Here is a 13,388-nt window from a genome sequence, read left to right on the forward strand (position 1 = left end):
TGCGTGTCAAAAGGGAGGCAAATGTCAAAAGAGAGTGAAAGGGAGCACATACTTCTGACTAAAACAGAGTGCTCCAGTAATTAAATATTTTTGTATGCAAGCTCAGAAATTAGCATCACCCTGTCTTGCCTCAGGAAAACACAATCACATTTTACAAATGCCTTTTTGATTGTTGCAGAAAATAAGCTCTGTGACCAACAAAAAATAAGTTTGATCATCGTAAATTTTTCCAACAACTTTATCAGTCTTTATTTACATTTTTTTTGGTTTGAATAATTTGCAAAAGCACAAGCCACTTTTAGCCACTTGCTAGAAACGATTTTAAGCAAGAGCTTAAACAAAAATCACAAGCGGGAATTATGTATTAATCGTAATCAAAGTTAAAATATCTGAGCTTTTGTTAAGCAAAGACTTTCAGGCATTTATCCAAAAACCCATTGACTTCAGGATGATGGAACCAAAAATGCTAAAATGTTTCTGAATTTTGGCCTGTAAAGATATGCATCCCTGCAGCACACGATTCATTTGTGGTGTGAAATAGTACTTGAATGATGCATGACAGCGAGTCCATTAAACTTCACTGAATAACTTGTGTGCGTCAAATAGAAAGCTAACACAATAATTCAGACTAAAATACACTATCTGAAACCAGCCTTAAAACTGAAACGAGGCTAAATTGTTTATAGATATGTTGTTAAACAATTGCTTTTATTTGCAGTTCTTGTTCAGCTACAAAAATGACTTGAAGCACCTTGATTGTCAGTCTAATAAGTGTTTACAGTGTACTTTCCTAGACATAAATATTTATTCAGCTCATTTATGGTTGCTGAAGTAATACTAGTTAATATGAGGGGTTTGCTGGGAGTTAATTTCCATACGCTCTCAATGTAACATGAGGAGCACAGCTTACCAGAGGCCTTCAAGTTGGCTATCAAGGTTAATGTAATCTGTCAAGACTGGCCCAGATGTTTAATGTCACATACACACATACATGTACAGGTTTGTAAACATGCACACATGTGCACAAAATTGAAGTGTTTAACTCTCTCTCTCTCTGTCTTGCTTCTTTTTATATCCCTTTCTCTTTCTTTTCTCTCTCTCTCTAGTATTGATTATTTAACCAGAACTTGAGGGGGTCAGTGGGGTTAAGTAAACCAGTCCAGTGTTTTCTGTACAGAAACAGAATAGCGAAACTTGGCCCTTCCTGCCAGCTCTGAGACATTCCTATAATAGACTCTAAAATGAGACACGGCTAACAAAAGGCCACTAGAAAGGAAAATGATTTGGAAACTGACAGAGGCACACACACACACACACACACACACACATACATACTGTAGCACAACAAGCACTTATATTTGCTGCCCTGTTAGCTAAATAAAACAAATGCATTAGGAAGAGGATGCTATTTGTGAAATGATATATCACTTTTATTACTATATACTGAATAATGCAAACAGTCCGATGGTTTGGTGGTTGCAAACTGGGGACTGTGTTCTCCAAAGGTTAAAAAATGACAGTTCTGAGTTTTTGTTTTTATTATTATTATTTTATGTTATTTTTTTTGTATTACTGACAAACACTGTTCACTTCTTATTTTTTTCTGGCTACCACAAATTTATCCAAAATCAAATCAAGGAAGATTTTTTTTTTTCAGATGCTGCTGATGTCTTCATGAAAGTAAATATTACACGCAGCATGATCTAGTCAACATGCATCACTGTAAATCTTTTTCAGATTCAAACATTCATGACAGAAGGAAAACATTATTAGTTGATGCATAAATTGTGCCTTTAACCTAAAATAAGGATGTATAAGTTCATATTTTGGACACATTTCTATTTAGTTTTTCACATTCTTAATAAAATGTCTGCCTTAATGAATTTAAAGGGTACTGTGGTGTGATGAATGAATTATATTTATATAAATACATTGCTATATTTATATAAATAAATGTTTATGTATTCATATTGTTGGCTCTTTGACACACTGCTATTTTTTTTAAATGTCTGGTAATTGCATAAATGTAAAAATTGCACTTAGTCTCTCAATAAATATATCGTAGCACCTTACATAATAATCGTAAAAGAATTAGCAAAATATATTTAAAATTTTTTTTTTTCAAATATCAATATCCTAAAGGTACTTCATCCCAACTACTCATATTTCACAACAAGAAGTATTTTCACAGATTTGATCTTGTACTTGTATTTGTAATGTATTTACAGATGAATCACTATTGTATGACATGGAATAATAAACTCTGAAAGATATGTATTTTAATAAAATGTAGATGAATGTATCTTAATAAATTATACAAATCATGAAATGAGCAGACATGTTTAACCAACACAGTAAAGAAAAAGAGAGAAAAAAAGAGACAGGACATTATCAATGAATTAAAAAAAATAATAATCTAGTAAAACACCTGTAAAAAATCAATAACTCCTACAGTATATTTTCCCCTATTTGTAAGGATTTTATTTTCTCAATTGAAGATATCATTGTAACTATAACAATTTAGTCTAATTTCATATGCTCTGTCACATACTGAGGTTGAAGCTACTGTGCTAGGTGAGGCAATGTTAACTAGTGTTAGAACTCTGAAATGGTTATGTGAATAAACCGTGGAACCGTGGAACTCCCTTAGGTCCTGCAAACTAACCACTCACATAAATGCACCAAGCCATGCCGTATTCTCATATCCTAGATACTTTAATATGGATGCTGCTGTTCCTCGCAAACCCACACACAAACACTTTAATATTGATGGGGAAATCCATAAAATTGCTTTCTTCACTCTTATCAGCTCCGGCAAGAAATGGAAGTCATTGCACTCTTTATATCTTAAAGTCTGTAACTGCAGCTCCCCGCGGGGTTTCATTTCTATCCATTCGGGAGTGACGGAGTAGCTCATAGTTCGTGTGATGCTCTTTATTCTGGAACAGAGAGTTCTTGTTCTGCATTAATTGTTGTTTGCTGACCTTTAGCCAGCTGGTGTGCTTGCCATCTTCTCCCAGTCAAGCTGTTTCATGCTCCAGCCTTTGTGAAATGGTCAAATGAACGATTGAATTAATGTAACGGTAGCAGACGGGGCTTAGAAGAAGCTATGCTGGCATAGATAGAGTGGTGCATGTTAAGATGCAGAATCAGTGTTTTTGCAATCAAATACCTTACAAAAGGCACATTAGTTGCCATGGAGACATTGATAACTACAGTATGCTGTTTTTGTTTGTTTTCTCTTCTTAGGTCTGGCTGTTCACCAGATCATCACCATCACTGTGTCCCTCATCATGATCGTTGCAGCCTTGATCACTACTCTAGTCCTTAAAAACTGGTAGGAAACATTCTGTTCTTTCAGCACTCTCTCAATGATTTTTCTGTCTGTTCCTCTCGTCTGTCTCTCCCTATGCCTGTCCCTCAGTCTGTTTATTATCTTTTCAATCTGTCCGTCTCTATCACTCTGTCTGTCAATGTGGATAGTGACCTCTCATTGCGCCAAACAATCTGGACACTCGTACACAATAGCTTTTCCCAAACCTCTTGAGCTTCCTCCAATAGGCAGTATTTTAAGGTACCTAAGATACCTTCTTTTGGAATTGTACGGATCTTCTACAGAGAGAGCAATCCCAGAGTGCACTGCAACATGAATGTGTGAGTACAGTAATTGTAATTGTAAAACTATTTCTTAAAAAGGTTGATAATAAAAAAATAACATCAAATAACTAGAAACTGACTGTTTTTCAGATGTGAGAGAAATTTTCATTATTCATTATTAATTCAATACAGAAAATTGTTCCTAAAAAAAATTGTTACTAATTATAAATGATTTTAAAATAATTTATTATTTATTATTATAATATATCATTATCCAAGATATTGCTAAGCAGCTGGTAGTGGTATTAGTTGTAATAATAATAATAATATTAAGAATAAATTATTTAAGATAAATGTTAATTATTTAAAATTAATTAAATACTGAAAATGGTTTCTAAAAAATGTTAATAAAAACATTAAAAATAATTATAAAATAAAATAAATATCATTATACAAGGTGCAGAAAAATCTGTAGGAATATTAATAATTTTTAAAATACAAATTAATAAAAATACATACAATAATTTTCAAAATAATCATTAGAAACATACTGTTTTACACCAAATGTGTGTGTACTACGTATATTTATACTAAAGTGTCGAGTTGATCTTCACATTGAAAATAACTTTTGTCAAGCCATTTTGGGGTACATTGCTGCCTATGTAGAGCATTTCAGATCAGCCTTTTGTGAGGTTCCATTTCAGAATGCCTATTTAGGAAACACACAGCGAGGATGCTCACTAGGTTTCGAACAGAGCTAAATTTGTCTGTGTCTGCCTCCCCAGTCCCTGTTAAATGTAGGACAGACACAGCGGTTCAAGGTATGATTTTATGTTGGCTTTGTGAATTTGGTGCGTGTTTTTGTAGTTGTGCGCAGTCCGGGAATGGCCGACACAGCAGCCATCAGAGGAAGATCAACCAGCAAGAGGAGAGCTGTCAAAACTTGACCGACTTCACGCCCGCCCGTGTGCCCAGTAAGGTGGACATCTTCACCGCCTACAACGACAGTTTACAGTGCTCGCACGAGTGTGTGCGGGCCGGCATACCGGTGTACACGGACGAGATGATTCAGCACACACCCATCTACAAGACCTCCTACAATGGAAACAGGCAAGAGTCCAACATTAATAAATATTCTTAGGAAAAAAAATGGGCTGGATGTTGCTACTGCTGACCAAGTAGTTTGGACAGAGAAGAGACTGCACTGACAGCCCAGTCCATACATTTTGACAGGGTTTGGATACCTCATAGCATAGAGTAGGTTTAGTGCTGTCAGAAATAATGTTCATTCTGAAAAGCTTGATCACTGGACCAAAGCAGAGCAGAGGAAACATTATGCACCAATGTATAACATGCTGTTTAAAGTGCACATTTTAAAAAATGGGCCATTTACATGACTGAAAACGGAAAACCTTTTATCTGCCTTGGCTGTTTGTTTACACTAGTGTTCATTTTGTCAGCTATTTTCATTTTTGTCTTATTCTTAGTCCCGGGCTAAAATGTCCTTCTTAGTTTTTATCATATTTAGTCAAACTTATCCAATTAAGTTTTAGTCGACACAACATTTTAGTCTAGTTTTAGTCCAAGAAAATCTAAAGTATTTTAGTCTAGTTTTGGTCAAAGAAATCCTGAAGTATTTTAGTCTAGTTTTAGTCAATAAAAACTTGACATTTTAGCAATATTATTATTATTAATCAACCATACAGCAGTATTAATTTTGGCAGCCATTTTTAATTTAGTCTTTGTCTTACTCAAATGTACATTTTAATTATCATATTTAGACAAACTTGTCCAGTTTTTGTTTATTCAATGAAATTAGCATTTTATTTTTTTAGTCGATGAAATGTAAGTCACATTTTCATCATTCTGTATAATGGATAAATAAAATAAAATAAAATTCTCTATCTCATTCGCATTTGAGAAATGTACGCGTGCGCGTGGTTTCCAGTTTGCTTAAAATAAGCGAAACACACCGGGTAGAAAATTTATAAATTTAACAACGAAGCTCTGATTCGGGAATTAGAACTCTTGATATCTGGCAACCGTATTCATGAGAACTCTCATAGTAAAGGCGTGTAGAGCAGTCTGCAATAACATTTTTCTCTGAAAATCAAAAGAAGTTTTTCGGTAAAGTATTTCTTTTTTAATAAATTTTAGTCTTGTCTTATTTGATCAATGAAATTGAATGCTGATATAATCTTAGTTATCGTTTACTGATTTATTGTCGTCTCGCCTTAGTCATGGAAAAATTTTTTGTCATAGACTTAGTCATGGGAACATTTTTCGTCATAGACTTCGTTAACGAAATTAACCCTTATGTACACAACTACGCCATTTTACACGACACCTAAAATCGAAAAAAAAAAAGTTTAAAAGTGCAAGTTTTTAAAAACGATACCAGTATCGTCACAATGTAAACTATATTAAATAAATAAATACATTGAATGTTTCTTTAAAAAGTGACATCACCATCTACTGGTTTGCACAAAACAGTGTTTTAGTCATTTTCATGTGACCGGAACATTTTGCTAAACTTTTCAAAAATGCAAAGGAAAACTTTTCAGTTTTTTCCCTGATTTATCTTTTTTTTCATATATCTTTTTTATATAAGTCAGAAAAAAGGTACAAAGTAAAAAAAACTGATAATTAACAGTTTTTAATTAACCCCTAATTAACCCCTAAATGGTACATATAGTACCTTTAATAGTGCCTACAGTGTAAGAATAGAGTTTTGTACCTTTTTTCTGAACTGTACTTTAGCTGACAGACAGTTGCCATATTAAAACTTTCTTAGAGAAGTTGCATTTTTAAATTCATCCTGTGTAATGCACAGACAGACAGACTCTCTGGCAGTTGCATCATGTATCATGCTGTTATTTCCTGTAGTTATGAGTTATTTTTGAGCTATTTATGACAGCTTGTCAAGTTAATAATAGTCCAAATTTTAAATGTCAGTGGTCTTAAAACCCCTGCAAGAATGTGATAGTTTCACCACGCAAACATGATTTTCCCTGCTACAATCTTCAATAATAGAATAATTTAGCCTTTAATGTGAATTTTGAAAATAACCAGTTGAATCTGCCAGAGAGTCATTATTTTTCAGATTAGTATGTTGTGACAGTTGTGTATTCTTGTTTTTGTCCTTCCATTGCCCTTGTTTTTATAAAAGACTTACTATGAGCTTTAAGTTGTATGAATAATTTCAGTGCTGCTTCATTTAATACTGTATGCTTCTGAATACAAAAGCCTAGATGAGAGGGTTTAAAGGAAATGTAACTGTGGGTGCTTTGTTTGTGGTATAATGCATTCGCCACATAAAAAAAAGAGTCTTGAATCAGGGAGTGGGACAGAAGTGCTTATATCTGTGGGATTGAAGAGCTGATCTGTCTGTCTATTCCAGACCGTCGCCCACTGAAAGGCAGCTAATCCCTGTGGCCTTTGTGTCTGAGAAATGGTTCGAGATCTCCTGTTGAGGCCCTTTTACTACCTTTGGGTTGAGCCCACGTCTTCAATTTGTGCCCTGGTATGTACTGTATTTCTTATGGCTCTGAAGTCTATATGATGTAATCCTGACATGCTTTTCCAGTGCTTGTGTACTTACTAGAATATCACAGTTCCTCAGGGTTTAACAGGGATATTTCACTAGTCATAGAACTGAAATGAGTTGAAGACTTGTGGCTCCTTGAAAAATACAGCTGTTTACTGTTAGTTCATGTTAGCTCAGTTTCATTAAATAATATTAAACAGATACAAATTTTGATACAGATACAAATCATGTTATTTTACTATCATGATATACTATGGTAGTTTTTATTAATATATTGAATTTCTTATATATTCTGTTTCTATTTGAATTGTTGTGAAAATTTAGTTTTTTGTGTTTTTGTCAGTTTAATTGTGGTTTTATATGTCTGCATAGTTTAAATAACTTTTTATTTCATGTTTTAATTTAATTTATTTATTTTATTTGAGAATATCAAGTTAAGCTAAAATGTTTCTTTGGGAAATAGCGGAATTAAATATTTTATTTCAGTTAACATTTATTTATTTATTTATTATTATTTATATAAATTATTATTGTTTTATATTGTTAGTTATAAAACTTTAAAGTTTTACCAATTACTTAATTTAGGTTAATATTAATTTCTATATGTACTAATATATTTTTATAATCTCAAGTTGTATAAAGTTAATGCATTATTTTTTCTTATATATTTTTAGAGTAGTTTATTCACAAAATTACATTTTCCAAAGCAACTTACAGTGCATTCAGGCTATACATTTATTTTTACCAGCAAGTGTGTTCCCTGGGAATGGAACCCACAACCTTTTGCACTGCTAACGCAATGCTCTACCAATGAGCCACAGGAACATAACCCTATCAGTTCTTATTCTATTTAAAAAGTAATATATATTTAATATCTAAAAACCTAAATTGAATCTTTTCTACTTTCAGGATCTCATTGGAAAACCTGTGAATCAAACACAAAAGACTAAAACACAATAAAGCAAAACAAAACCACAAGAACAACAACGACAAGCAATTACAGAGTTGGGAAGCGAGACGAACAGGCAGTCCTGTCGGATCTCTCTAGAAGCAGACTGAAGATGTTTATTTTTCTAGACTGATGCAGTGCTATGGATACCACTCCCAAATTATTTTCCATAGACGTGATCATTTTAGAGATGATACACCTAGAGCTGATATATTATATACGTGTATTACTGCACATGTGGGGTGTGCTGGAGAGGAGGGGCTGCGGGGACGCTCTCTGACACGATACGTCTGCTTGTGTGGAGAAAAGACTCTCCTGAACTTTGTGCCAATAATGCCATTATGTGCCACTACATATATAGATGGGACGCGTTCAGTTTCGTGGAAAATTACAGACACATCAAGTAATTTCAGTGACTGTCTCCCAATATCAATCTGTCGTCCGTTTTTGTATAAAAAGTATGAATATGTATTTGAAATATGTTTTGAAATAGCTGAGGAAATGTGTTACAAATGTCCAAAAAATATTTATATGGAGCACTATTCATTTAGAGAAAAAAAAAAAACTGAACCCAGTGAGGAATAGTATAGCCAGGTTTTAATTTAACTACATTGTTACTAGGCCCCGTTTTAAAGGAATAGTCTCTATTTTTATACAAACGATGTTAAATATGAGTCAGACAGACCCAATTCAACTGGACTCTTGGGACTGTTAATCTGCGAGCGGAGGTTCAATGAAAAGTATTTTTAACGCTACCAAACAATGTGGAAGCCGGATTCAGTATTCATTTACAGCTTATTTGATTTGCTAAAGCCATGCTTCAGACACTTGTTGAGTTTCCTTTTTTTTTTTTTATCACTGATGAAAAATTACGTGTACGGGTTAATCATGTTTACGGACTCACAGACCCTCAGAGAGGTGTTGGATACCCGAAAATTATCAGACAAATGTTAGTTTGTGGGTCGAGCCTAAATAACACAATTATCTATTAAAACATTACAAAATGGCTAATAAACCTCCTCTATGCTTTAATTACAAAACTTATTTTAAATAAATCACCAGACAATTATCAGCCTCGTGAATAGACTCATAAAGGACAAAATATTGTGTTAGCTACTTTTTTTTCGTGCCTAGTAATTTGTGCCATCTTGATTTCATTTGCGTTTACTTTTATATTTAAATCTGCAACAAAACCATGAATGTCCCTTTCATTGTGTGCTATGTTTTAATTTGAGCTAATCCTTTATTTTTCATCGTTTTCCATAGTTTGATTTATTAAAGCAGAACTGACTCAAAGGCAAATATTCCATCAGCAGAAACAGAAACGTAATTTTAATAGCAATCAGAAATGAGGTAAAATACAAACAGCATGAAACTTGCCAATCAGTTTCATTTATTGATAAAGTCAGCAGTAAATTATTACACTTTGGATTAGTGTGTGTGTGCGAGTGTGTGTGTGTGTGAGAGAAAGACAGTGTGTGTGTGTCTGAAATCGCAACTCTACTCGAGCATCACTAGACCAAAGAGCTCCGCTGTGGGAAGCAGTGCATGAACAGACCAGGACAGTTATTCTGTACAAGACAAGTAAAGAAAATAAGAGAGAGGATAACTGTTATTTTATCCCAAACAGATGTTTAATGGTTACAATTACATATTGTACAAAGGCAAACACTGTGAACGAGGAAAATAGTTGTTTGCAATAGTCTGTCACTAAAGGTGAAATGTGTTGGAGTAAATTAAATCATAGGTTTTCAGATGTTCCTCAGAATGTTTATAAGCAGTAGAGAATTGTGATTCCTGTTTCCATCTTTGGAAGACAGCAATACATATGAAGTTTTGTCAACTCTTTTCTTTTTTTTTCTCCACAATTGTCTATTATTTAGGACCAATTTAGGAGATCATGTGAACCACACTGGCCAATCATGTTAGATATTTAGAAAAGTGCTAATTATATACTACACTAAGCTCTGTATTATGTACATGTGTAAATGTGTTTTCTATATATTTACCTCTATTCTATCTTGTGATTTTTTTAATCCTGCTTTTCACAGGATCATTGGAAAAGTTTGAAACCGTTTTTTTTTGTTTACATTGCACAAGTCGCTGGAGAGGTTACAGAAAGACAAATATACACAATTTTGTTGTGCCAAGCCTAAAATAAACTCTGCTGTAGCTGTAGTTCTCCTAATAATTAGGAAATTCCAGGTCATTTGCATTACATTTTAATACAAGGAAACTTTATGGGATGACATTTGTTCATTTAGTTTTTTTTTTTTTTTGGGGGGGGGGGGGGTGTAATTTAAAAACACTTCAGGTGTTTTTCATTCTCTTTCTCTCAGAGAATGAAAATAGCTCCAAACCATCTCAGTCGAGAGCTAAATAAACTGAACGTCAATTAAAAAAACACAAATAAATCTGAACAGACGACCCTCTGACTGCCGGCACAAGAGAAGACATGTCTGGAGTTTGACTGAGTGTGGAATGTTGATTTGTTTCTTCAGTCTTGACAGAGCTCAGAATCAGTTGAACAAAAATCTGCTGAATAAAAGGTTAATTGACTTTGTGCTAAGCCCCGCCTTAAAACAATACTGACCAATCCTACTGTACTTTACCAACAGTTTGCCATATCATAAAACAAGCATATGGAAGTGTGTTTGAATAGTTTGAAATGCAATTTTATAGAAAGTAATATAATATATTTATTACATTATGTTATAGTATATTATATTATACAAATTGTGTTAATAGGTCAGTTTATTTTGCCTGGATTTAATATTATTAAATGAACATATCTTTAAAGAAAAAATGAAGACAGTACTTTTCTTTCTTTCCCACATAAGAATAATGCTTTTATTTTTTTTATTTATTTTTTTTACACATATGGACACATTTTAAAGTCATGCTTTTTATGTATAGCTCCTATCGTTTCAGATTGTAGATTCTATAAGGATGGCGAATGGAACAACAGTACCAATGGGACACTGGTTAGGGGAACAAAAAATTGGCCATTTTCATTCGTCTGTTACACCTGAATGTGCTTTCTCATTCATTTTGAGTCTATCAGAACTTTCTCTGAATGAAACCTGCTGAATCCAGTGCAATATGATGTTTTATATAGCTATATATATATATGAAAAATACTTCTAAATCAGAGCCCTCCTCTTTGTTGACATGTAAATTACACTGCTTATTGTAAAGGCTTATTTTGCCATGTGTTGTATTTTTTTGTTTTCATGTGGTACTATACTCAGGCATCATCTATCTATGTTCTTTTATAAAAGGCAAGTATCTAATGTTTACGGAGACTAATCTTTGTTGGCTTCAGTTCTGTTCGTTTTTTTTTTTTTTTCTTAAGCAACGCACATTTGCAGAGTCACATTTCATGATGACAGGCTTCATACGGTGCAGAACGTACTCCTAAACGTCCCCCCAAAAAGCCCAGGGCTGTCAGGAGAGATTACACAAAATTCCTCCTTGTGTGACAGAGATCCGTAAGAACCGTTTAAACTTATAGAAACCGGCAACTCTTTACTGAGGCTTAGTCAGGGAGTATCTGAGATGGTCTTTTGCTTTTGATTTGCTGCAGGTACAATTCATTACATTGCTCCATTTTCCATCCGAAAACAACCTGACACATGTCCTGTTGTTGCCATAGAAATAAAAACTTTGTACTTTGTGTACCTTAACTTTTTATATTTGTGTCTTAATATATCGATGAGTACCTCTTTTTTTCTTTTATATAAGATCTATGAATATAGTACACAACACAATACATGAGAAAACACAAATGAAAACATACACGGATGCTGTATGATCTAACAGTCTCTGTGTGGAAATAGTGCTGTGTACTTTTATTTTGTGTCTTTGAGTCTCTCTCTCTTTCTCTTTTTGTAGGTATTGGTAAAGTTACATTTCCAGGTGACATTGATTTTGATTCTTGTTCTAAAGCTCTGTGTTTTGGCCACTGTAAATGCAGCTGTCATCAGAATGAATCTGTACATTTAGTACTCTCTCAAGTTGCTATTAATAAGATGTTACAATGAAATGGGCTGTCTTTCTATAAACACCATCAAATGTTTGTAAAATGATTATGGGGTGTTATTTGGACTGGGACAATGATATTGAAAATAAAAGTCATTCAAAAAAACAAAAGCACTATGCTGGCATATTACTGTTGATTGTTTCTTGAAATAATTTATTTCACGTCCTATTCATCCAACGCTATTTGTGAAAATTGGTAAACAGGATTGTTGGTTGTTAGTTTTTTTCCCTATAGATTGAACGAGATATTTGGGGGATAGCTTAACCATCAGGACTAGTTCTACATCGCCACTAAGCCATGAAAGAGTCCGACCAGACGTTTAACAGATGGACTGCTGTATGATTTCCCATAAAATATGAAGCTGTGTTCCCATTTATCAAAAGACTAGGCTAAACAAAGCCTAATGAGCAGCATTTCTCTGCTGATGATCGAGATGAAAAATGAAAACGCTCCATCATGCTCCAAGGAACAACAGGAGGCAGAGAGACAGAGAGAGATTGTGGAAAGGATTGTGACATGAAATCAACATGACAATGTGCCTAAATATTGTCCATATTGATGGATACCCAATAAGCAGAAGTTTACAGAAATTTGCTCAGATCTGATAAGATTCTATATAAAATGAATCCAATCAAATCTAATTGATTTAATCTGTATACTGTTAAAATAAACCTATAGAATATACTCAATAAAAGTGAGGTAGTAATTTGCACTCAATTTGTTACAACTAGGATGCTTCGAGGGTGAGTTGAAAATGGACCAATTTCCATTTCCGGGTAAACTAACCCTTTAAATGCACATTGAAGCAATATGTAAGGCATGGAACTAAATAAATTTTTTTTGTACTTTTGCATATTCACATCAATTGGACACAATTAAAACTTAACATTTAGAAACTGGGAATAATAACTATATTAAAAAAACTGCAAAAACATTTTTAGAGTAGGCCTATTCTTTACCATCTTTTCCAGGTATTTTAGTTTTAACCATTTGATAAATGTTTGTCAGACAGAACGCTCTTGTCCCCGCTCTTATCTGATGTCCCCATCTGAATGGGATGCTTTAATCTGATTGGCTCTCTTGACAGGGCGCTTCCTCTCTGGGGCGTTGAGAGTGAGAACAGGAGATGAACATCTGCTGTCAGAGCCGCTTACATCTCCTCTTGTAGCTTCAGACAGCAGACGATCCCACAGCCCCACAAAAGCATCAAACCGACTCACATCCACAGCCCTTGCTTATTTATTGATCAGTTT

The 13,388-nt window shown here is 33.9% G+C and overlaps 1 protein-coding gene across 1 annotated transcript in view; it reads left to right on the top strand.

The window, feature by feature from the left end:
- ajap1 (adherens junctions associated protein 1) overlaps positions 1–12,249 on the top strand; it is a 46,087-nt gene extending 33,838 nt beyond the window's left edge. The window contains exons 3-6 of the mRNA XM_052562604.1: positions 3,250–3,337; positions 4,465–4,707; positions 6,998–7,120; positions 8,054–12,249. Of these exons, the coding sequence (XP_052418564.1) occupies positions 3,250–3,337; positions 4,465–4,707; positions 6,998–7,070 (404 nt within the window). The 3' untranslated portion in view covers positions 7,071–7,120; positions 8,054–12,249. The remainder of the gene's footprint in view (positions 1–3,249; positions 3,338–4,464; positions 4,708–6,997; positions 7,121–8,053) is intronic.
- Positions 12,250–13,388: the final 1,139 nt, after the last annotated feature.

This window comes from Carassius gibelio, chromosome B8, assembly GCF_023724105.1.
Source record: "Carassius gibelio isolate Cgi1373 ecotype wild population from Czech Republic chromosome B8, carGib1.2-hapl.c, whole genome shotgun sequence".
NCBI classification, from domain to species: Eukaryota; Metazoa; Chordata; class Actinopteri; order Cypriniformes; family Cyprinidae; genus Carassius; species Carassius gibelio.